At 41.5% G+C, this 27056-nt stretch overlaps 1 protein-coding gene across 3 annotated transcripts in view; it reads right to left on the reverse strand.

The window, feature by feature from the left end:
• The window catches only part of mgat5 (alpha-1,6-mannosylglycoprotein 6-beta-N-acetylglucosaminyltransferase), a 209234-nt gene that overhangs the window by 50026 nt on the left and 132152 nt on the right, over positions 1-27056 (reverse strand). For all 3 annotated transcript variants that reach the window (XM_060911817.1, XM_060911818.1, XM_060911819.1), the window contains 4 exons: positions 25348-25416; positions 22865-23026; positions 7426-7595; positions 6946-7080 (listed from right to left, as the gene is read on the reverse strand). In XM_060911817.1, coding sequence (XP_060767800.1) covers positions 6946-7080; positions 7426-7595; positions 22865-23026; positions 25348-25416 — 536 coding nt within the window. The remainder of the gene's footprint in view (positions 1-6945; positions 7081-7425; positions 7596-22864; positions 23027-25347; positions 25417-27056) is intronic.

Consider the following 27056-nt stretch of genomic DNA (forward strand, 5'->3'; position numbering starts at 1 on the left):
ACTTTTTAGCTGAACCAGTAGAAGATAGTTTTTTTTTTTAAGATAGAAAATACCATAAATGTATGGTATGCTTGGACAAGCTGACAAAATGAGACAATACACAGTACTGTGCAAAAGCCTTAGGCACCCTATTTTTTTCCCCCCATACAAACTTTATCAATTTCTATTTTATGACTTCTACATTATCGAGTCAGTACAAAAACATTTTAGAGTCCAAATGTTCGGGTTTTTTTCCAGCACAAAATTAAATGTTACAGAAAAGAAAAGTTTGTATCTGAGCAGCATATTCCATAAGAGAGCACTTTTCAGATTAAAAAAGAAAACATAATGAAGGCTGCTGGGTTTTGGTGCAAAATTAAAGTGTCCAGAAGAACCGTGGCTGGTTCTGTAAGATGCTCAGTAAAACCTACAGCTCATTTCCTTATAAAACTGCACTCACTGTGCCTGAGACCATAATATATATATATATATATATATATATATATATATATATATATATATATATATATATATATATATATATATATTTTTTTAAGCAGAGTCATCTCACACCAAATATTGACTTTGTTTCTTTTATTATGGCTTACTGATTACTGTTTATAGTATTTTTTTAATGCTGAAACATTTCATTTCATTATTTTTGAGCCTTTTTTGGTTGACATTTCTTTGCATGTGCCTAAGACTTTTGCACAGTACTGTGTGCATATTCTATCCACATTCACTGGATATGAGCAATCGCGCACTCTGATCTACTACTCTACTACTAGGATATCAGCTCATACACCGTGACTAGAGAAAAACAAAATGGCGGCTTTGTTATCAAGTATTTAAAAGAAGCAGAAATAGTTAAAAGAATATAGTTTCTCCCACCCCCAGTATCTCCTGCTCCACACTCCAGCCCAGTTGGTGGCAGTAATGCACCTTGTGACGCCCCTCCTTTAGTTGGTTTGACGTATGAGCAGCAACAGAACTTGCTACTGCTTCAAATAGACAAGAGCAAGATTGACCAGCAAACTGAAATAGAAAGATGTAGGTTCGAGCTCGAGACTGAACGCTCACAACAAGACTTTGAACGTGAAAAATTAGAAATTGAGCGCAAGCGCTTACAACTGGTCGAAGAAGGCAAAATGCTTTCTATTGGTTCTGCTGCCGTCGTTCCGGGTAGTTTCGATGTGTTAAGATGTGTACGTCTTCTGCCTAAATTTGACGAGTCAAAGGTTGAAACTTTCTTTAAAATATTTGAGCGCGTGGCCGAGGCTCAGGATTGGCCTGAGCAGGCGCGCACACTTGCTGCAGTGTGTACTGACTGGCAGGGCGCAGGAGGCTTTCTCTGCCCTCAGTGCACCCGAAAGCAAGTTATACGCGTCAGTGAAATCGGTGGTGATGAAAGCTTATGAGTCAGTGCCCGAGGCTTATCGCCAGAAATTTCGTAATATGCGCAAACGCTCAGACCAAACCTATAGTGAATTTGCCCAGGATTTATCCATACAGTTTACTCGCTGGTGCTCCACCACTGAGGTAGGCTCGCAGGAAGATCTTACTAATTTGGTTTTAATTGAGCAATTTAAAAACGGTCTGCCCGACCAGATCGCAATTTATATTAGTGAACGCGATCCCGCAACCCTTCCGGAGGCAGCTAGTCTAGCCGATGATTATGCTTTAGTGCACAAAGCTAAATTCACCGGCTTGTTACTCCTCAGAGCTGACCGTGGGCTGCGCGGGGCTTCGCCCTTCCGCATTAATAGACCTGAAACGCCAGCGAGCAAACCTGAGATTCGTACACCGATTAGGTTGGACCCTAATCGTGTGTGTAATTATTGTTTGGGCAAAGGCCATTGGAAATTTGAATGCCCAGTTTTGAAGGGTAAAGGAAAAAACATCTCAGCTGCTAAACCCTCTATTTTAGCTTCCCCTCTCCCCGACTCGCAAAGCAGTGAGAACCGGCTCAGCATCCAATCAAACTTTTCTCCCTTTATCTTCGACGGGACCGCGGCGCTGAGTTCTGACGGAGAAAGGGTGCTGATTAAAATATTGCGGGACACGGGGTCAGTGGAATCGTTTATTTTGCAGTCTGTTTTGCCGTTCTCGGTGTTGACTGATACTGGCCAAAAAGTTTCCGTGTGTGGTATCAATCTTGATGTGCTCGTGGTACCTTTACATAAGGTGCACCTCACATCAGCTTTGGTTACCGGAGAGGTCGTGCTGGGCGTCCGACCAGCGTTTCCTGTCCCTGGTGTGTCTGTAATTTTGGGCAATGGGTTAGCTGGGGCGAAAATTTGGGTCGATGGGGTATTTCCCGTCATAAGGGCTGACAAATGCGGGCAGTTAAAGCAGTCGGTTCTGGGGAGTGCCGGATCTAACCAAGCCTACCCGTCGGGTGTGGTGACGCGAGCTGCTAAACGTAATGTAACGTAACCCAAGTGACTGGGATAGTAATTTCTTTGACCTGTTACTGTGGTTGCCACATCCCATCCCGTTCAAGCAGTGGGCAGAGGCCCAAAGCCGTGATTCTTCTCTCAAACCTCTTTTTGACAAGGCTTACTTGGACAATAATAACCTGACGCAAGGTTATGTGGTTAAAGACGGTATCCTGATGCGTAAACGCCCATTGCATAATGATTCCATCAGTAAACATGCATGGCAGATTGTGGTGCCATAGTCCTTGCGTCAGGTAATAATGAAAACGGCCCACGATGATGCTGGCCATGTGGGCGTTAAGAAAACGTACGATCGGATCGTCCATCATTGTTACTCGCCTCGAATTAAAAGGGGGGTGGCTAATCATGTCCGTACCTGTCATGTTTGTCAGTTAACAGGAAAACCCAACCAAACACCGAAGCCTGTTCCTCTCCGCCCGATCATAGTCACGCCTCGACCCTTTGAGCATTTGCTGATTGATTGTGTGGGTCTTCTACCACGTTCGAAAACCGGGAGCAGCTATCTGCTGACAGTGATCTGTCAAACCACCCGTTACCCTGCTGCGTACCCGCTTCGCTCGATAACGGCCAAGGCTGTAGTCAGAGCGCTGTCTCAGTTCATTTCAATATTCGGCCTGCCAAAAATAATACAGTCCGATTGCAGAACAAACTTTACCTCCAATATGTTCACCCAGATTTTGCGCCTCTTAAAGATCAAACATAATAAAGCGTCTGCGTACCACCCGCAAAGCCAGGGTGCCCTGGAACGCTTTCATCAGACGCTTAAATCAATGTTAAGGGCAGATTGCGTTGAGCTGGCGCGGAACTGGGAAGACGGCCTTCCCTGGCTGATGTTGGCAGCCAGGGAGGTCACACAGGAGAGTACGGGATTTAGTCCCAATGCTTTAGTATTTGGTCACGATGTGCGCGGCCAACTCTCCGCTTTGATTGATGATGCTCCGGTAGGGCAACGTCCGAAATTACTGGCTGATTATGTCCATGGGTTTAGGCAGTGCTTATACGAAGCCAGTAGGATGGCACAGGTTAAACTGCAGGGTGCACAAGCTAAAATGAAGCGAGCATATGATCGAAAAACAGTGCGTCACGATTTCAATTCAGGAAATCAAGTAATGGTCCTTTTACCAGTCTTGCATTCACCTTTTCAGGCTAAATTTGCCGGTCCTTACAAAGTTGTCAGTAAGGACAGCAATGACAATTATGTGATTGCCACGCCAGATTGGAAAAAGAAATCACAGCTCTGCCATGTAAATTTGCTTAAGCCTTATTTTGTGCGCAAGCACGAATTGGGTGAAAGCAAACCCGTGGTTACAGCATGTCTGTAACAAACTCCCTCCCTGGCTCGTTGGTGGTAGCAACAGGTAGGGGGAGTGAGCGTTCTTCTAGCGGCGGCGAGTCACCTGTCTCTCTTCCAGCGGTGGCAGCGCGGGACACAGCAAGTGCCTCCCCCGGCGTGTTTGGTCAACCTTCCCCGGCGGTGGCAATGCTGGAGGAGGTGGACGTCAATGAACCTGATGACGCGGTTTTGTTAGGGAGACTTAAAGATTCCGAGTCATTAGCTAACCTTCCCCTACTCCTAAGACATCTAAACCCAGAGCAGATCTTTGAATTGACTGCGCTAATAAAAGATTTTCCCACACTGTTCTCCGATACACCTACCCAGACCGGTCATTAGTCATGACATCGATGTAGGTGATGCTCCTCCCGTGCGTCAGTGCTTTTACCGAGTTTTGGGGGAAAGACAGAAAATTCTGGAGCGGGAAGTTCAATATTTGCTGAGGCATGGCTTGGCAGAACCATCCTTTTCTAGTTGGGCATCGCTATGCCTGTTGGTGAATAAATCTGATGGCTCTTATCGATTTTGCATCGACTATAGGAAGCTCAATAAAGTTACTAAAGCTGATTCCTTCCCAATGCCGCGAGTCGACGATTGCGTGGATCAGGTTGGTTCAGCTAAATTCGTCAGTAAATTTGACCTATTAAAAGGGTACTGGAAAATCCCACTGACCAACCGTGCGAGTTAAGTCTCCGCCTTTATTACACCAAGTGGCCTGTATGCTTATAAAGTCATGAGCTTCAGACTGCGTAACGCAGCTGCTACTTTTCAGCGTCTTATGAACCAGGTCATTGAACATCTGGAAGGATGTGCAGTGTACCTGGATGATGTGGTTCTTTATAGCGATACATGGGTGAGCCATCTCGATCGTATTCAACAGCTCTTCACCCGTTTTGCCGAAGCAAACCTCACCGTCAACTTGGCGAAATGCGTCTTCGCCAGGGCGATGGTGACATATTTAGGGAAAATTGTTGGACAAAGTTTGGTACGCCCGGTTCGCGCAAAGGTCATTGCGATTGACGAATACCCTCCACCCATCAATAAAAAAAAAAAAAACTGTTACGGTTCTTAGGCATGATTGGATATTACAGGGGATTCTGTCGTAATTTCTCGTCAGTGGTCGTGACGCTTAATCAAGCAGAGGAAGCCTTTTCTCTGGACGTCTGCGTGTCAAACCGTGTTCGAGGAAATTAAAAACGTCCTTACGTCCGCCCCGCTCTTTGCTGCGCCACAAACGAGCAGACCATTTAAACTACAGGTCGATGCAAGTAATGTGGGGGCCGGAGCCGTCCTGTTACAGGATAATAATCAGGGTGTTGAACAGCCCGTTTGTTACTTCTCTCGAAAATTCAACGCGTACCAATTAAATTATTCGACAATCGAGAAAGAAGCACTTGCTTTGATTTGGGTGTTGCAAAATTTCGAGGTGTATGTTGGGGGTAGTCAAGTTCCCATCGTTGTATATTGTGATCACAACCTGCTGACTTTTCTTCACTCCCTCCAAAACCCCAATCAAAGACTTATGCGCTGGAGCATCTTTCTCCAGCCGTACAACCTAGATATAAAACACATTAGAGGTAGGGAGAATGTGGTAGCGGACGCGCTATCGCGCGCTCCCTCCTCTTAATTCCATCAGTTTTGGTATGTTTCCCTGTCACCTGCTTGTTTTTGTGTCCTCCTTTCCAGGGCCCGGAATGTGGAAGGGCACTTTAAATACAGTGGGTAATTTCGCATTCCTTGCGAATATTCGCAACGGGTAATGGCGGGTGAATGCTTCGTATAACTTTTGATACAAATGTTGAATTTTCAATATTGTCTGTTGCTTATTTGGCTGTATAGTCACTGGTGACGGTTGGGTGTTAAAAGTGGTAATTCACTTTTGGTGTGAAAATACCATTTTGGAATGGGTGTTTTATTTAAATAATGGTTTAAATGAAAGGACAGCTACTTCTTGGCTGTATTGACTTTCTGCTTTATGGATCAAATGTGAAACCTAGAAGGTTTCTCTTATGCGGGGAGGTGTGATGCCCCTCCTGGGCTGCCTTCATGTTTTCTGTCAATCTTCCCTCATATTCGGTTCAGCGCGCTTGGGGGCGGAGTTTCCTAATTATGACTGAGGTGCAACACCGGCGCGCAGGTGTGCCCTGGTGTTTTAAGGAGCAGCTCCTGCAACTACAAGAGACCTCATTTTGTTTTTTGATCATCCAACGCGCATGTAGCATACCTCACTTCGTAATATAATTGACAATTCCCCACTTAACTTGGTTTGAACTTGCAATTCTGTTAAAATAAATAGTTCTTACGAACGTATTTGGTTCTCCTCGCCTCCCTTTATTGTCGTGGTTTCCCCTAGGCCATGACACACCTTTAAGTTGGTTTGCCAACCGCCAAAAAAACCCTAAAGAAGAACAAAAAAAAAAAAAAATGGTGGCGCGTGCTACCGAACAAGCCGAGGACGAAATAAAAACTACTCGAAAACAAAACCCCAAAAAACAACAAAATATGGAATAATTGTTATATTCCATGTATTTGATGGTAAGAACATATCTTTATTTTTCAAGAATTATTATTATCAGATAAAGTGCTACTGTCCTTTTGTTTACATCCTAAGTGGAAATGATTTTGCTGGGCGTTTTGTATAAAAGTTTTTATTTATCGAATTTGCAAAAAATAAAACAGCTATTCTGCTCGATCTCGTCGTACATGGACTGTAGACAACTCGGTGCTACGCGCCTCGTCGGCCATCAGCTCATGTACAACCCGATTTCGTGGAATAACTTATGTATAAATAAAGATAAAGAATATGAGAGCAACACCCCTGAAATGTAATGTGTTCCTGTACTTTGGCACCATTTTCTCCGGTACCAATATGACATTCCCTGCTGTTTTCCATCAAATGTGATTTTTAGTCTAAACAAAGTGAGGTAATGTGTACTAAAGGGTGCTTCACAATACAGAGCATGTCATCTATAATCAACTTATTGACTTTTCATTGAATTGCAGCCCTGGTCCTGACCTCACGGTATGAATCACACACAGCTTTAATGCCTTGGAGGACCTCACAAACCCCATCAGACGAATCTGTGCATATCCACTTGACTTGACTTACTTCTATCAGTGAAGAGTGAGCCAGACTGAGATCAATAAAGACGGCGGAGAGCGGATATTACTCACTGGTAGTGCACCCATGAGGGCCCTAGCGTCTTCTTAAATTGAGACAGGCCCACGATGTCGATGTAGATGAGCTCCACTACTTTGTCACCTTGTGTGGGACAGCTGGACTTGTTTCCCATCACCTTCCTCATGATCCTGCGGACAGACAGACAGAATGGTGGAGGTTATGAGAACGTCTCGTCGACAGTCTCTTACTGTGTGTGTTCACTCTGATGTGAGATCAGATGGAGAGAAGATCTAATTAATGGTTCATAAGGTGTGTGTAATTGTGTTATGTGATATTTGCCTAGGGACAATATTTGTAATATTTGCCTAGGGACAACGGATGAAAATGAGCAGTTATGCTAACTCCGGCGTCTTTACACTATGTATTTATACTAATGTTCATTAAGATGTAATGTCCCTATCAAACAAACCAATAAAATAAAAATAAATATTTCCAAACACAATTGATTATGAGTGCTGTGTGTGTGCGCTCACTCTTTAAGCTCAGCGATGGAGGCTGAAATGCGGATGTCGTGGCCCAGCAGATATAAAGTGGTGATGAGGTCACTCCACTGCACCAGCTCCCCCAGTGGACCCCCGCTGAACGCATTCTCCGCTATCTTGAAGCCAGACTCCTTTGTCAGAAGGCCCAGGTGCACAAGGATCTAACACGCGCACACACACACACACACTTCCTTATTAGTTTTTAGCCTTGTACATACACACAGGTCCGTTTGTGCGTCATCACTGAATACTTGTCCTCAAAAAAAAGAGGAGTGCGTGTGTGAGAGAGAGAGAGAGAGAGAGAGAGAGATGCTTCTTATTACTCATCATAACGATGGTCACTGAAATACTTGCTTCTGGCTGCCTGGAAGGTGTCTATTATTTATTTTGAATACCACAGTGTTAGTTTTAATCACAGCAGCTCTGATGATCGTTCTAGTTGCAAGGCAAATCACAGGTGTGTGTTCATTTTAATACGTAATCCTTTCTATATTATCAACTTACACTAGTGTTACAGTAACGTTTTCTATTTATAGCAACTGTAATGTAATTGATAACCAGAACACTCTCATTTCATGGATATTTCTAAACATTTAATGTAACTTTAGCGGTTAAAAACTATGACCGGACTTTCTCTGGTGTATTAAAAATTTGAATCGCTGGCTAACTGCTGCTGTATAAGAGGAATAAAATACTTCCGGACATGCTGTTTTTGGAAAATATTCCAATTCCCACAGAATATCAGTGGGCAAGTGAGAAAAATAAATCAAATGCTCTTGATACTATGTAACCATGACAACAGACAGAAAGAACAATTTTGACTCGAATATTTACTCTTCGTTATCGCTACTGACTGCACTTCTGGACAATGGCGTATTAGGGCGATTGCAGGTTAAAAAAACATGGAGGTGGGGAAGGGGGTAATATTCTGAGAAAAAGTTCACAATTTCTTTGATTAAAGTCGCAAGTTTACGAGAAACAAAATAGTGGCTTTTCTTTGTCAAAGAACCACACGCCAATAAAGACAGAATGTCTGATAACTCTCGGCTCAGCTCTTTTACAGTAACAGAGATTTGGGCAAATGGGAAGAATTCACAGACTGAAATTAACAGGAAACTGTTCTCGCACAAAAACGATACATTTATAAACAGCTAAGACAATAAGAGTGCTCTGAGAGCACGATATCCCCCCCGGCAACTATGCTATAACTCTGGTAACATATGACTGAATTGAACAAAATTGCACGATGCATATTTCCAACATATAACAAAGGATCCGGTCAAGTTTCGTGAAATTCCTCCAAAAATTGTGAGAGGAGGTGGTTCCAGAAGGTGAGTACCCTTCCTAGGACAGACAGACGGACATCGCCACGACATAATCCCTCTTTGGGTCTTTCGGCCAGCGGGGAATAAAAATTGTGAGGGAAGTTGATTTCAGAAAGCAAGCACACCTTGATGAAATTGCCAATGCACTAGTTTGTTAATAATCAAGGGCATAATTCGGGTAAAATTTGCCCAAATTAAACGAAATTTCAATATGCGTATAACTGTCATATAACAAAGCCTTTTGCCAAGTTTGGTGAAATTCCTCCACAAATTGTGAGAGGAGTTGATTTCAGAAGAATGTACACCCTCATGAAATTGCCAAAGTACAAGTTATTTAATCAAGGGTTAAAACTCTGGTAAAATTTTCACAAACGAAATTAAATCGCAATATGCGTATTACAGTCATATAACGAGGCCTTTTACCAAGCTTCGAGAAATTCCTCCCAAAATTGTGAGAGGAGTTGATTTCAGAAGGTTAGCACCCTTCCTGGAACGGAGTGAGGGAGGGAGGGACGGACAGACGGAAATCGCCACGATATAATCCCCCTTTGGGCCTTTCAGCCAGCGGGGCATAAAAAAGGATACGGAGAAACAAAGCTTTGTGGTTTACACACTCATCTCCTGATGCACCCAGGATGCGTAACAATCACATGCTTCCTGTGGCTGCAGTGCATTCTGAGAAACAGAGTTTAGGAAGAAAGACTGCATTTCCTATAACCCTCGGCTCAGCCATGGCATTTGTGGTACGATGACATTGATCTGGCCTTGCAAAGTGAAGTGATGTGACTACTTGACAAAATAAAACACCACTGTTTTCTCCCACCCTCAGCCCATGAGTTTTGTTTCTTGAAAATTTGTGACTTTTTTTCTCTCGTAAATTTTCGACTTTAATCTCAGAAATTGAGTTTTTTAATTGAAATATAATACATTAATTCCCCCAAATCTCCATAATTTATTTTTTTTTTTTACCTACATTGGCTCTAAAACACAGTTGTAAAATTAATGCTGTACTTCAAACATATTACTTAGAGTAAATAAAGGAACTGTACTGTATTAAAACTACAGTGCATGAGTGCAAGTCAATAAGAACAAAATGAGACAATGCTATCCGAGATGTAACAACAACTCTGGCCTGTTGATATGAGTTACGGTTGATTTCCACAATTATTTTCAGACACCACAAGAACCCCTTGCTCAGGAGTTAAAATGCGTGGTCTCAGATCGCTTAATTACGACGTGCTTATTTGCAACACCAGTCTGTTTTTCTTCGCTTTGCTGTGTCTGTCGTCCTTTTATTTATTCTCTTATTTATTACTTCTTCCTTGTTTGTTTCTGTCAGTCATTCTCTGGCTTCTTTAATACGTTTGTATGGCGAGTCTACTATTCTGTTGCAGGCTGTGAAACTCTTCAATCTTAAAGAGTTTCACAAGATTGGCAGATAAATTGGCAGAATTATTACAATTCTGCCAATTTTCAGGACACCTGCTTTTATCATCAGAATCATGGTTCATGACCTGAGGTCAAAGTCACTAGACACGAGCCTCGTCCTCGTCTCATCACTCAACTGTTCTGACCGATTTAGTCACATCGGTTAATTGAATGTAAATATTTTAAAGTGTATGTAACGCCTTATTGTAATGCTTTAAAATGAATATATATCATTAGTAATGATCAAGATGAATTAATAAAACGAGGGAAAAATAATAATTATTTTATTATCAAGCACAAAACTATCGATAAATTGCGGCTTCTGGAAAAAGGCAGCCTTGCCCCAGGGCTAATCTCGCATGACGTCATGCGTGGAACCGCGGTTATCTGGGTCATTTTGGCTCATCCGACTCCGTGTTTGTTCACTTGCTGAAATTGGATATTGTTGTAAAAATCTTACAAAAATAATGATGTGAAAGCACGGCGTTGTGTTTGGATGTTCAAATTTATATACGACAGGATATTCAGTTGACGAGTTTCCGAGAAATGACACTAATCTAAAGCGACAGTTTGTGCAAACGAAACAGGCAGATTTCATGTCGCCTACTAATAATTAATCTGATTCATCAAGTATTCACCACCACCACGACATGGGAATTATTGGAGCAAAAAATTTAATAAATAACACTCGATCTGACATTTGGACAGTTTGTTGATTCCCCTATTATCACCATGTTTTCTTTCAATAATTACACTGAATACGTGTACATTTTAAAGACTATATTTCTGCATTTATTGTGGTACATGTAAATATTTTCCCTATATTTTGCAGCAGCCAGCTTAGAATAAAAAAATAAAAATAAAATCCACAAACCAATCTGTTTCTCCAATTCTCTCTGGCTGGTGGTGCACTATTGGCAGTGAGCGGGACTGTCGTGAACTGGCATCTGTTTCTGGTCTTGGGGGCTTGAAAAGATAACCATTTACTCTGGAATATATTTGATAATCATCTGCTCCTTCGTCCGACATATAAGAATTCCGAGCACTATCAGAATTCTTTCCAAAATGTGATTCCATATCAAGACTGGTCTAGCCACTGGTGCGCACGGGAACGAAACTGATACCTGAATTGTTACACGTGTGACGTCACGCACCCCTCTGGGATCTTCCAGTTCAGTCTCGGCAGATTCTGTGAAAATCGGATGATCTTATTGATTTTCCATTAATTTATGGCCTTTTGGATCAGCTATGGTTCGAAAACACATGGTCAATCAACATAGACTGTTGCTTTGTACAAGGAAAAAAAAGTGTGCTTTAGGGACATTACATTCACTTTAAAACATTTCCCTGATCCATCCTGATGCCCTATTTCTGGCTAAAGTCTCATCCTGTGGAGGATGGCACCATATGGATGGCTGAAAGACACTTAGAAGATGGTTCTGGTCACTTACAATTTTGCTGTGATGGCTGAGGACTACAATCTTTCGGACTACAGTTGTCATGAACAGTTTTGCACTCAAGTCTCCATCAATGAACAGTTTATAACTTCAATAAAATAGACTTCATGTTAAAACTATAATTAATTTCCCAGTTACACAGTTGTACTTTGCGACTATATAGGACACGGTTATAGAAGCGAGTTATGTATAATCACACTATTGGTTATCACCCAAGTGACGATGGGTTCCCTTTTGAATCTGGTTCCTCTCAAAGTTTCTTCTTCATGTCTTCTCAGGGAGATTTTTCCTTGCCAGTGCCGCCATTACCTGGGTAGCTTTCTTTCAGCCCAGAAATATTGCGAAGAAAAGAAATATGTCACTACATGATGCAGAAAAACTAGTTCATGCTTTTATTACCTCTAGGTTGGATTATTGTGATGCCTTACTATCCGGATGTTCCAATAAGTGCATAAACAAGCTCCAGTTAGTTCAAAATGCATGAAGTATGTGATAATTAATAGATAATGAAGCTATATGGAATTTCCTGGTTACACAGTTAGAGAAGCAAGTTATTTATAATCACACTATCTGTTATCACCCAAATGAGGATGGGTTCCTGTTTGAGTCCAGTTCCTCTTAAGGTTTCTTCCTCATATTGTCAGAGAGTTTTTCCTTGCCACCATCGGCACAGACTTGCTCATCAAGGACAGATAAATACATTTATCTGGAGCAAAATTAGTTCATACAGTGGGGCAAAAAAGTATTTAGTCAGCCACCAATTGTGCAAGTTCTCCCACTTAAAAAGATGAGAGAGGCCTGTAATTTTCATCATAGGTACACTTCAACTATGAGAGACAGAATGGGGGAAAGAATCCAGGAAATCACATTGTAGGATTTTTAATGAATTAATTGGTAAATTCCTCGGTAAAATAAGTAGTTGGTCACCTACAAACAAGCAAGATTTCTGGCTCTCACAGACCTGTAACTTCTTCTTTAAGAGGCTCCTCTGTCCTCCACTCGTTACCTGTATTAATGGCACCTGTTTGAACTCGTTATCAGTATAAAAGACACCTGTCCACAACCTCAAACAGTCACACTCCAAACTCCACTATGGCCAAGACCAAAGAGCTGTCAAAGGACACCAGAAACAAAATTGTAGACCTGCACCAGGCTGGGAAGACTGAATCTGCAATAGGTAAGCAGCTTGGTGTGAAGAAATCAACTGTGGGAGCAATTATTAGAAAATAGAAGACATACAAGACCACTGATAATCTCCCTCGATCTGGGGCTCCACACAAGATCTCCCCCCGCGGGGTCAAAATGATCACAAGAACGGTGAGCAAAAATCCCAGAACCACACGGGGGGACCTAGTGAATGACCTGCAGAGAGCTGGGACCAAAGTAACAAAGGTTACCATCGGTAACACACTACGCCGCCAGGGACTCAAATCCTGCAGTGCCAGACGTGTCCCCCTGCTTAAGCCAGTACATGTCCAGGCCCATCTGAAGTTTGCTAGAGAGCATTTGGATGATCCAGAAGAGGATTGGGAGAATGTCTCATGGTCAGATGAAAACAAAATAGAACTTTTTGGTAAAAACTCAACTTGTCGCGATTGGAGGAGAAAGAATGCTGAGTTGCATCCAAAGAACACCATACCTACTGTGAAGCATGGGGGTGGAAACATCATGCTTTGGGGCTGTTTTTCTGCAAAGGGACCAGGACGACTGATCCGTGTAAAGGAAAGAATGAATGGGGCCATGTATCGTGAGATTTTGAGTGAAAACCTCCTTCCATCAGCAACAGCATTGAAGATGAAATGTGGCTGGGTCTTTCAGCATGACAATGATCCCAAACACACCGCCCGGGCAACGAAGGAATGGCTTCGTAAGAAGCATTTCAAGGTCCTGGAGTGGCCTAGCCAGTCTCCAGATTTCAACCCCATAGAAAATCTTTGGAGGGAGTTGAAAGTCCGTGTTGCCCAGTGACAGCCCCAAAACGTCACTGCTCTAGAGGAGATCTGCATGGAGGAATGGGCCAAAATACCAGCAACAGTGTGTGAAAACCTTGTGAAGACTGACAGAAAACGTTTGACCTCTGTCATTGCCAACAAAGGGTATATAACAAAGTATTGAGATGAACTTTTGTTATTGACCAAATACTTATTTTCCACCATAATTTGCAAATAAATTCTTTAAAAATTAGACAATGTGATTTTCTGGATTTTTTTTTCTCATTTTGTCTCTCATAGTTGAGGTATACCTATGATGAAAATTACAGGCCTCTCTTATCTTTTTAAGTGGGAGAACTTGCACAATTGGTGACTGACTAAATACTTTTTTGCCCCACTGTATGTTTAACGTCTTTATTTTACTGTAAAGTTGCTTTGCGACAATGTCTGTTGTTAACAGCGTTATACAAATAAACTGACGACTAAAATTTTGTGCAAGAATGAGTGAAAACACTTGCAAAACCACTGTGGGTGTTGACCGCCGGTATCTAATTAGTCACACATCTGTTTCACTATGGCATGTAGTGAAACCAAAAATGTCTTCAAATCATGATTAAAATCACACTCTGTTCAAAAGGTTTAGATATCTGTAGACAGAATCTTTTTTTTTTTTTTAAATTGAGGTATTTGTTATACCAGCTCCTCCTTAGCGAGGTTAGGAAGTAGACAAAAACAAGTTGTGCTGAGTAGACATATCAAAGTATATTACTAGCCAGGTTTCCATTGCAGTTTTTCACAAAATCAAAGCAATATTTAAAAAAAATTTGACATAATTGTGAATGGCTTATGTTTCTACAAACACGTTATGCGATTTATGCTTGGTCACACATTGGCGTTTTGGCCTTGCGTATATACGGCGTATCAGGAAACATGGCAGTAAGAAAGGAACGTCACAGCATCGGCAGCTTACGTATGTAGCTAATACTCTAGGATGCGTAACACGATCTCCTTGTACGCCAGGGTGCGGCGTATTTTTAAGTCCGCACTTAAAAATCCGTAGCAGCTTTGATAAGTCATGTGTACGCCGTAAAAATGAAAGCTACACAGCAGGAACATTGATCAAACATCTATTATGCTGTGAGAATGCTTTAGTTGACATGTCTGATGAGGGTTGGCTGGGTGGATGTGGCTGATGTCTTCGCTCTTCCCTTGCACTTCTTGGGTCCTGACTTCTTCTGGTATGGACATTTCTACACGTACCAACTAGATGCCTTACTGCAAGCATTAAATGTATCCACAAACAGGGACTGAGATCATGTGCTGACAACTACCGAGGTCTAAGTATCATTGCTACCCTATCCAAAGTTGTATTGGGGATCATTGTGGAGAGAGCTCAGGAGGCATATGAGCACATTCTGCTACCATCACAATTTGGATTTCGGTCAAACAGGTCAACGTGTGATGCCATCTTCACTCTACGCCAAGTTCTCGAAAAGTCAAGTAAATCAGGAACCCCACTGTTCATAGCTTTTGCGGACCTGAAAGCAGCGTACGATTGGATACCATGCGACGCTTTGATGAAATGCCTTGAAATCCAACTGAAATCACCCGTTAGGATCAGTCCTATGTGCTCTATACACCTGCACAAAAGCGTTTATCAAACGGACAGCTCGACTATTTGACACATTAGTTGGATGCCGACAAGGTGCTCTGGAATCCCCTTCCATTTTCAATGTGTACATGGACGTTGTTGTTAGAACTGCCCACCATGAAATACTGAAAGCGTACCCAGACACTGGCTTCAAGATCAAATATTGTATCCCAAGTGAGGTGTCGCAACGAGAACTTCATAAGAAAGTGTGAGCAAATCGGAAAAATCGGATAACAGAACTTCCATATGCTGATGACCTAACCATTTTTGCAGAATCCATTGAGGAGCTTCAAAAATGTTCTGCAGATTTATGCCAACACTTTCACTCGCTTTGGATTGCAAACGTCCTCTGTTAAGACGGAGACGATGGCCTTTAATGTGGATGAGGAGGTGAAAAGTAAGGAGTGTCTCATTTGCCTTGGTGATAACAAGATCAAAAAAATGTCCGTAGCTTTAAATGCCTTGGATATACCATCATGACCTCTGGTGACAATTCTGCATTCCTTGGTACTAGGATTGGAGCCGCTTTTCAAAAATGGAATGAGCTTAAGCACATTCTAACTGACCATCTATCAACTAAAGTTCCTCACAGCATGTGTTCGATCAAGGCTGTGTTGTACAGTGTACAGGCATGGCAGTTAAATGCATGAGAAAGGAGTAAAATTGAAGAAGTTGTATGGCATGGCCTCCTCCGTAAAATGGCAAAAGGTGGATTTAAGCTCAAAAATGCACCCGATAGAAACAATCAAGAAAAAGATATCAAGGGAGAGATAGACTGCAGCTTTGAAATATCAAATGCAGAACTACGTGAGAAAGCAAAGGCCCTTCCCATTAAACTATTCTGCCATAAACAGCAATTAAGATATATTACATACATGTCGTATGGGCAACGATGAACTCCCAAAACAACTGTTGTTCGACACAAGATCTTCTAAGTGGTCAAAATTTGAAAAACTTTTGGGTTTAGACACAGAACAGATAAGACGTACAATGATGGATAAATCAGGCTTCTTGCAACTGCCTGATAGGATTCTTCCGACCAAGACAGAAGCACCCTAAGGAGGACACTCCACAAAGGCAATATGATGATGATGATTTGCTAACACGATGCTTTCTTGACAGTGACAAATGACAACGAACGTCCCCTTTTACACCCACCTGTGAATGCCGCAGATACACCGCAGCAACGTCACACGCAAGAATGAAACGCCACGCCAACGAAATGGTTACACCGCAGCAATGCATCATACGCCATGCATACACCTCAGTACGCCATAACTTTATGTCCCTTGAACTCCATACAAGCCACAGGAACGTACACAGTGTATGTGTGACGTCACAGGACTTTAATTTTGGACAAAATACGCCTCATTTCTTGCCGTTTGACCCACACGACGCTTACGTGGCAAGATATGAGACGGTGTGATAGTAGCCTACGGCTGGGTTTTCTGCTCTTGTGACAGAGAGCATTCTTTTTTTTCCCAGAAATGACTTAAATGTGGAAAAAAAAAATAGGTTTCCATTTCAACTTTGCGAAGTATTGCTTTAAGGAACCAACTTAAAAACCAACTTATGTGAGCAGAAATTTTTTTTTTTTTGGACACACATCAACAGTTACATAGTTCAAAATTCTGACACGCTCCTGCACTGCCATACATGTAAATATTTTGTTCATATAGCCTCAACCCATGTGTGTTAATTAAACTATAATTAGAATCATACTTTTAAAGAAAACCCTTACAACTGGATTACTTTCTCTAACACGGTGACATCATTACAGTGTTCAGATACTCTTCTTTGATCGGTTGGTTTGATGCTTTCATTTTGTTCATTGCTCAGTTGCTTCACTTATTTCTTGTGCTCATATCATCCTTCCTGTTTTTGTCCGTGTGCGTTTGCTCTTTCCTCACATCTTCTAGCTAACTAAATAAAGCTAAGACAGAAAATATTGCACCGTGTTACATAACAGTCAGTATTGGGAAATGTGTGTGTGTCTGTTCAATCCAAGTTCAGTGCTGAAGGCTGAGATGATGCACCACGAACATATCATTTTCAGCTAAGAGCTGCTGATATTGGATTCAGATCAGGTGTCCTTTCAGCGAGGGATTTAAAAGGAGAGAATAAAGCGTGATGCGTCGGACGGAGAACGAAAATCATATCACAGCAATTAACTTTGCGGTCACATCAGGTTATGATGGCTTCCAGAAGGTTCTATGGACCAAATCTTTGGTTTGGAGTCACGGTAGAAATTAGTTGATTGGAGAATTGTGGTCATCACATTTCTGCACACACACACAGTTTAATTTAGGGCTCAATTGTTCAACACTTCCACATCAGGCAGTCTGTGTGCGTGCGCGTGTGTGTGTATTTGGGTGGTTGCCACGGTGGTTGGCTGCAGGTGAAAGAGAAGAGTCTCATCGCACACACTCTCGAGGGGAAAAGAGTGTTCTGGATGCCACGCGCATGTGCTTGTCTCTCGGCACGACACGTGTGTGAATTATTTAGCAGAGTGTGCATTATTTAAAACTGGCAGGTACATGCCACAATGGCTTTTCCGTGTTCCTTTCCGAATAACGTGCTGAACAAAGCACCAAAACAGACCTTCCTAAAACAAATACTGAAACAGAATCAGGATAAGACACTGATACACTGTTTATGCTGAAGCGGAGGTGTTTAGGGAATTGCTCATCCCTTGAGGGGGAAGAGGAACACAGAACAGAGGAGACGAGAAGGCAAGGAATGAGAGATGTGGGGGAAAGAGAGTAAGAAGAAAAAGAACCAAAAGATATGGGAGAAGGAAGGAGATGAGAGGAAGAGGGGAGGGAGAGAAGAAAGGAGGAAAAGACAGGAGGGTAAAGAAAGTCAAAAACAAGAAGAAGAGAGGAAAGGATAACGGAAAACAAAAAGAAAATAAAACGGAAAAGGAAAGGAGAACGGAGAGGACAAGAAAAGAAACGTTAGAAGAGGAAAAAAAACAGGAGGAATAAAAAAAAAATAGAGAAAGGATACAGGACACTTCGTCCAACGACCATTTCGTCCAATAGTTAAGACATTTCGTCCAAAGCCTTTTTCATACGCACTATCAGTTATTTTATATTTCAGGTATTTGTTTGCCCGAAATAAAAGGAATTCTCAACAGAATTTGACCGAAGCAAAACACATTTTTGCGGTGTGTAGTTTAACCACCCGCCAAACGCGAGTTGTGAAATCTAATGGCGAGTAAAGATCACCCCAGACTCGCCTTTCTCGGTGATGGGTTCCTACCTCGTATTCATGTAAAATCCAAGAAATAATCGACAAAAACCCCTTCCTCGCGCAGGACTCTCGGGTGCACTCTGGACTGCGCGCGCCTTATTAAAGGGGAACTGAAGTCATTTTTAAACTTGCTTTATTTCTTAATTAACGTGTTATTCAATTACGTTTTTGGTTTTAGTAACCTTATATCGTGACTTGTATTGGCAGCTAACTGCAATTAAAATATTATACTTATCGGCCTGTTCGGTTTTTAGCCATGTTGAATGTAGATCGTTTGGTCCACGGCAGGCACCACTTATCCACACGATCCTCACGAGACTTGTGCGAGACTTCGAAACGTGAAGTGTCAGCCAGGTGTCAGTGCTGCCATTTTGAAAACTGTTTTCCAAACGAAATATCGCACAAAAACGAGTTTAAATGACGATTACTGCCTACTTTTTTCAAACTTTCCTGATTGCTATCAAAACAAACAAAACTTCCGGCTTGATTACATCAGCATTCGAAAGAAGGCGCACGCGTCATTTGACTACCCCGTGTCCGAAAACGCTCCCTACCCACTATATAGGGCACTATATAGTGAGGATGCCATTTTGTAGTGCTGTCTGAAACCTTAGTGAGGATTATTTACACCCTATATAGTGCACTCAAAGTATCCCACAATGCATCACGAAAAGAAGTGTACAACGATGGTCACTAACCAAAGCAATATATCCCATCGACTGCGGTCGCACTGAAAGCAATCAAATTAAAAGTCTCAAATTTGATTTAATAAAAGGCAGTGAAGAAAGGATTCAGACTTGATTGAAAAAATCTGAAAGATGCAGGTACTTCGTATTTATTAATGTGGGAAATGCGCTCAGTATAATATGTATTCATCACAAAAATACATGCATGTATTTATTATTTTGAAAACCCACCAGCTGACTGATCTGGCACGTTTTAATCGTGCGACAGTAATGATGTAAATACCAGGGCGACGGACTAGAGTCCGAAAGTGTTTTTTCATTTTACCAATGAACTCACTATATAGTCCTCTATATGGTAATTCCCTACATACTGAGTAGGTAGTAGTGAACGAGTGAGTGATTTCGGACACAGGGAACATTGGCAGATGTTGGTCACTTTGATTTCTGCTGTACGTTTTACTTCTGTCCTACGATGTCTCGCACAGGTCTTGACGAATCTTGTTTACGACCATTGCTTTGACTTTTGGACTGATATATTACACAGCATATTTCAAACACTCATAACTTGCTATAGCAGTGACAAAATAGCGATCAAAAATGCATTCCTATATTTAATAAAATGAGAAATAAAAGTTTGATAAGAAAAAAATTTGCTTTCAGTTAGGCCTCTTGCGATATTCGATATACCGGCTTATCGTACGGTAAATGAAAAACTCGGTAATTTTTTTTTTTTACCGTGATTTTGCCATTTACGAGCTGTACATCTACATAGGGAAGCCACCAGAGTATTAGCTTGACCCATTGACTGAATAAAACACTGCTCTGTTTTCTGTCGTCTCACGCGGCTCTCTGCCAGAGGCGGGGCCTCCCAGCATGCAACAGTTATCCAGCCAGGGTATCCACTGAATGGGGAAGAGACAAGAACACGTTGCTCCGTTGGACAGACCATAGGTGTAGAGTTAGGTATGGACATGTCCCTACCAATATCAAATTATGGCTGATATGTCCCTACCAATATTTCTGATTTAAGAAAAAAAAAAAAATCACGCTCTGTGCGTGGTACACAAATGGTTACTGTAGGTTTCCACTGGGCGAAACACCACGCAAAATTCACTCTGGGGGCATGGTTGCAAAAACAGCAAGCATGTTTGGCTACCATATCAATTAGCAAGTGCGGTTGCAGTGCAGTGCTAGCTAGCAAACTGTCCTTGAGGAATGTAACGTTAGATAAGCTCGTAAAATGAATCAGTTAACAAGTTTGTATTCAGTGTGTAAAAACGACAACATATGAATACGACTTTTTCTAAGTTTGTGTGGCATGTAAATAACAATCCGAGTTGATACTGACAACAACTGGTGTTCAATAAGGTCACAAAGACATTATTAAATCATATCAAATTGTGCTAATGTTGGCTAATATTGCACTGAGTCTTGCTTGTGAAGTGCCTGCAAACTTTAGCAGCCTGCTAACCCTTAATCTGAAGTGCTTCATTTAAGAACCCTGACCGAGTTCGTGTAACATGACACATGTAAACAACAACCCGATGGTGATGTGGACATTGTTCGTGGCCCAGACACCTTTTAATCAAATAAAACATTTTCACGTAATCAGCATAACAGCCTCCGCCTTCTTGATCAGAAATTTTTGGTTACTCCCGTCTCTTTTTTGAAAACGTCACATACCGAGTACATACATACGCTGAACTGATTGGTTTTCGAGGAGGTTCATTGGAAAGTGGTAGGCAAAAAACTTCTCTGTAGAACCCTGTCACTCCCTCCCCTCTCCGCTCTGGGCTCAAGAAGACAATAAAAGGGCAATAATATAAGAACAGCCAATCAGAATTCAGATACGTTCTGTTACCAAGTAAAATTGTAACCTTTCAATGTGTCAAAAAAGTTCTAGAGCCCTCGTCCTGTTTTACCATTAGATCAATCACATATCAGCTTAAACTAGCATTCTAAAACTAGTTAAAGATCACACGGAAGCGAACCTACTCCCCCTGCCAGCCTCATGGAACAGTGTTTAAGGCTCTGTATGTGTTTTACTTCCATTTATGAGGGAAAGGAACATACACCCTCCCGACAGTCAATGCGTTATTCATTTGTAAAACACATTTGCAAATTGGTAGACTGAGTTAATCATCACATGCAAGATTTGCAATTAATCAAATGAACTGCATATTATTATTATGCATGAATTACTACAGTTCTGAACTTCAAATGTTAAAAGTCTGGACTTTGGAGAGATGATGGAGACTCTTTTGGTGGAACACAACAGAGCAAAATATTGTGACCCTCTAATGTTGACCTGAAGTTGGTGCCACTGGGGATTGACATTGGGTTTTTGTCCCCACCAATGTTAATACCAAACCTACGCCCTTGCCTACATATTATCTCATTCTAATTGTTACTTTTATCCAAATGACAGTTGGCAATACGTTGTTACTTTGCACTTTTTGTTTATCTGGGTGCTAATGTTTGAGAAACTGGATTGGCAGAATGTTGCCTGTGAAGAAAAGAATGTCGTTTATTACCCTGTGCCAAGTTAATATTTACTTAAGTGCAATTTTCAAGAGCCATAGATTGTATTTTATTTATTGTTTTTGTTGTGAGTGGTTTTGTTTGATTGCCGTTTTATTTCTTTAGGTTATGTATTTATATATTTTTTATGTTCCACTGTTGAATTGAATAAGTTGACTTAATTAAAACGTTTACTGTTCTTTGAAAGGGTGCATTTGAACGATCATTATTATTAGTATTATTACTAGTGGCATAAAATTGTCTTGAAAAGACATCAACAATAATATCGTTTATCGCAATAATTTCTGAGACTATATATCGTCCAACAAAATTTGTTATCTTGACAGGCCTACTTTCAGTTATCCTTTAAGACTGGCTATATGATGAATTAAACTGCTTCACTGGACTCAAAGCTCCGAGAGCAGCCTGTAATGGTAAGGTAATGGTAATGTAATGTAATGGTAATTTGCCTTACAGAAATGTTTTCTGCTTCGGTCAAATTCTATTGAGAATTCTTCTTCAGGACTGGTTTAAAAATGTACAGCGATTTGTCGCACATATTGTCACCTCACTATCATTAGGCACGTTTCCATTTATTATGGGGAGATGCAGTCATAAACCTGCTTAATGCACTCCTTAAATGATTTATGGTTTGTTTATCTCTCGATCTTGTCGCACATATCGTCACCACATAAAATAATTGATAGTGCGTATGAAAAAGGCTTTGGACGAAATGTCTCAACTAATGGATGAAATGGCATTGGACAAAGTGCCCTGATCCCTACAGAACGAGTACAGAAGCAAAGAAAAGACGAGATGAAACAGGAAAAAAAAAAAAACATGAGAAAAGAAGGAATGAGAAAAAAGGAGAGAGAAGGGAAGCATGATGAGAGCAGAAGTGGCTAGTGAAAGCAAAGAAAAAAAAAAGATGAGAAGAAACTCAGACACAATTAAAAAGACATGTCACCTTCCCTGTTCTTAAAAGATGAGAAGCTAAGGAATGAGACAAGATGAAACAAGTAGGTGAGACGAGAAAGAAAAAGACAAAACAAAAATGAAAAAAAAGAAGGAGGGATGCAGGGAAAAGATAAATGTAGAAAGGACAAGAGCAGCACAAAAGTTAGGAGAAGTTGGAAGGAGGTCGGGTGAAGGAAGCAGAAGTGGAGGAGGAGTGCACCTTCTTTCGTTTGCGACTGCGCAGGTCTTGTTTGAGGCTGAGGGAGTGCACGGCGCTGAGCCATGGCTCCTCCATCCGCTTGATCCTCAACATCATCCAGCGGAACTCCTCACGCCGAGACATCACGCGATACAGCTCGTCCAGACTCGTCCGGATCTCCAGCTAAAACACACGTTAGACACAGTCACAATCGGTTTTGCTGTATGACTTATTTCAGTTTTCACTTTCATTGCACTGGATTTCATTATTATTTACAGTGCTCAACGTAAATGAGTCCACCCCCTTTGAAAAGTAACATTTTAAACAATACCTCAATGAACACAAACAATTTCCAAAATGTTGACAAGACAAAGTGGGCAGCACGGTGGTGTAGTGGTTAGCGCTGTCGCCTCACAGCAAGAAGGTCCTGGGTTCGAGCCCCGGGGCCGGCGAGGGCCTTTCTGTGTGGAGTTTGCATGTTCTCCCCGTGTCCGCGTGGGTTTCCTCCGGGTGCTCCGGTTTCCCCCACAGTCCAAAGACATGCAGGTTAGGTTAACTGGTGACTCTAAATTGACCGTAGGTGTGAATGTGAGTGTGAATGGTTGTCTGTGTCGGCCCTGTGATGACCTGGCGACTTGTCCAGGGTGTACCCCGCCTTTCGCCCATGGTCAGCTGGGATAGGTTCCAGCTTGCCTGCGACCCTGTAGAACAGGATAAAGCAGCTACAGATAATGAGAATGAAATGAGATGACAAGACAAAGTTTAATATAACATCTGTTTAACTTATAAAGTGAAAGTAAGGTTAATAATATAAACTTAGATTGCACATTTTTCAGTTTTACTCAAATTAGGGTGGTGCAAAAATGAGTACACCCCACAACAAAAACTACTACATCTAGTACTTTGTATGGCCTCCATGATTTTTAATGACAGCACCAAGTCTTCTAGGCATGGAATGAACAAGTTGGCGACATTTTGCAACATCAATCTTTTTCCATTCTTCAACAATGACCTCTTTTAGTGACTGGATGCTGGATGGAGAGTGATGCTCAACTTGTCTCTTCAGAATTCCCCATAGGTGTTCGATTGGGTTCAGATCAGGAGACATACTTGGCCACTGAATCACTTTCACCCTGTTCTTCTTCAGAAATCCAACAGTGGCCTTAGATGTGTGTTTAGAATCATTGTCATGTTAGAAAAGTGCACAACGACCAAGGGCACGGAGTGATGGTAGCATCTTCTCTTTCAGTACAGAGCAATACGTCTGTGAATTCATGATGCCATCAATGAAATGCAGCTCCCCGACACCAGCAGCACTCATGCAGCCCCACATAAGGACACTGCCACCACCATGTTTCACTGTAGGCACCATGCATTTTTCTTTGTATTCCTCACCTTTGCGACGCCATACAGTTTTGAAGCCATCAGTTCCAAAAACATTTATCTTGGTCTCATCACTCCAGAGTATAGAGTCCCAGTAGTCTTCATCTTTGTCAGCATGGGCCCTGGCAAACTCTAGACAGGCTTTTTTGTGCCTGGGCTTTAGGAGAGGCTTCTTTCGTGGACGGCATCCATACATGCCATTCCTCTGCAGCGTACGCCGTATTGTGTCACGGGAAATAGTCACCCCAGTGTGGCTTTCTCCTGCTTTAGATAACTGCAGTGACCTTGCATGCCGCTTTTCTTCAGCCCTTCTCATCAGAAGGCGCTCCTGTCGAGGTGTTAACTTCCGTGGACGACCTGGACGTCTCTGTGAGATGGTTGCAGTTCCATCTTTCTTAAATTTTTGTACCACTTTTGCTACAGTATTCTGACTGATAAGTAAAGCTTTGCTGATCTGCTTGTAGCCTTCACCTTTGTGGTGTAAAGAAATTATTTTCTTTGGGGAATTCTGAAGACACAAGTTGAGCATCACTCTCCATCCAGCATCCAGTCACTAAAAGAGGTCATTGTTGAAGAATGGAAAAAGACTGATGTTGCAAAATGTCGCCAACTTGTTCATTCCATGCCTAGAAGACTTGGTGCTGTCATTAAAAATCATGGAGGCCATACAAAGTACTAGATGTAGTTTTTGTTGTGGGGTGTACTCATTTTTGCACCACCCTAATTTGAGTAAAACTGAAAAAATGTGTAATCTAAGTTATATTATTAACCTTACTTTCACGTTATAAGATAAACAGATGTTATATTAAACTTTGTCTTGTCAACATTTTGGAAATTGTTTGTGTTCATTGAGATATTGTTTAAAATGTTACTTTTCAAAGGGGGTGCACTCATTTACGCTGAGCACTGTACTTTCCTTGCTAACATTAGATCAATAATAATAGCTTCATTATCAAGCTATTCATAAATATTAGATTTTAGCCTTCCATCTCATGCTTATTCTGTTTTGGCAGCATAAAATTATTCACTGCTTAACACTTTCCATTCAACTACTTTTATACACTAGGTCCGACAGCCCCAGTTTGTGTGTGTGTGCGCGCGTGACAGTCGTCCACACGTGCCTGTCCTTGCTTTTCAAAATCGTCAGTGTTACTGCCTCTCCACGGCAGACGAGGACACCAGTTCTCCACCTGTGAAAAGAAACAAACAAACAAAAAAAAGCCACAAAACAAACATCATCTGGTTAGTGTGTGTGAATGAATAACATGTTAAAGAGTATGTGCGTGCGTGGGTTTGTTTCACATCTCAGTTCAGTGCATCAGTGAGTAGGCAAAGTAACACTGCATGAAAAACAGATGTGGTGCTGTCGGCTTTGTGGCCTTTCTGACCCTCAGCTTCTACTTGTCTTTCTTCTCTGAATGCGGTTCATTACACTGCCATCCATTTGCTCACCAAACACACACGCACACCTACATGCATACACTGTTCTGTACGACCCGTGTCAGCTATCAAAACACTCCACTAACTTTTTTCGGCCATCTCCCACCAGCAGTGCGTCTGACCTTCAACAAACCACATAATATCTAACAACAGATACGTTTCCACAGATTTGCGTGTGTCATGCTAGAGGGGAAAAACATAAAGGCTTTTAAAGAGAGTTAATGATTTATAACAAATGATCCTTTTTTTTTTAAAAACATATTTTCTTGGGAAAAAAAGAACCCAGATAAGCAAACCAGCGTAAATGTTAAGAATCCATCTGTATCACGGGCGATTGCTCTAAGACAACGAGGGAGGCTCAGCCTCATCTAAAAATGACGAACATCGTGTAGGATGAATTGCGCTAGGCTTATGTTATATCCGACCTTATAACATTTGCTATTTCAGATCCAGACTCATAGAAATACATGTGCTCAACCCAACTACAGTGCGAAATCATTCCGTTATAACTTTCCCCAGTTCGCCTAATGTGCGCATGAGTTTTTCCTCCTCGTGACAGCGCGATGCAGCCCAGCCTCAGTGGACTTCAATGGCATTTGGGAGCTATGCGCTTTTCAATCTCAAAATGCAAGACGGTTATTGGACAAATACTGCGAAAACGCCCGCCCACGGACTCCCAGCCTCACAGTGGGAGGGACATGGCAGTTTCCGTGAGGAGACTGGTGATTGGTGAAAGCAGCCGGATATTTTCTTTGACAGCTCGTTTCAAATATAGACAGGCAGCGGTGAATTTCAGTTCAGTCCCATGCGGATTCGCAAGTGCTGTGGTGTATTGTAAGAGATCAGCTTACATTTCGATTTCATTCATTACATACGGTTTCTACCAGCTTTTTTAGTTTGTATATATTTTCATTGTAAATAAAGTGTAAATATAGTGTTGTCAAGTTTGCTATCTTAGTTCCAGAAATTTCATTTATTTGAGTGACTGAACTTGAACTTGAGGGGGCTAGTCAGCTAGCAAGAAAGCTGCGCACGGATGCCAAGCATTGCTGATTTAATTTTGGCGAAGCCATTTGCCAGTCTTCCTTTCGAGGAAAAAATTAAAATTAAAGAGCAGGGTAGACCAATGCCTCAAATTGACTTGGTGAAAAAGGTAGGGAATAATACTCGTTCCTTTCAGCTCTCCTGGTACGAGAAAGTGAATTGGCTAACAGCAAGTGACCCACATCAACAACAGTAAATAGGCTACTTTAGTAATATGTCATGGATGGACCAAAAATATAGAATCTATTTAAAATGTTTATGCTGAGTATATTATATTGGAATATATATTTTTCTGGATATGAATTAAACACAGCTACAATTTGGAAAACATTTTTAAACAAAAACA

The sequence above is a fragment of the Neoarius graeffei genome, chromosome 27 (assembly GCF_027579695.1).
Source record: "Neoarius graeffei isolate fNeoGra1 chromosome 27, fNeoGra1.pri, whole genome shotgun sequence".
NCBI lineage: Eukaryota > Metazoa > Chordata > Actinopteri > Siluriformes > Ariidae > Neoarius > Neoarius graeffei.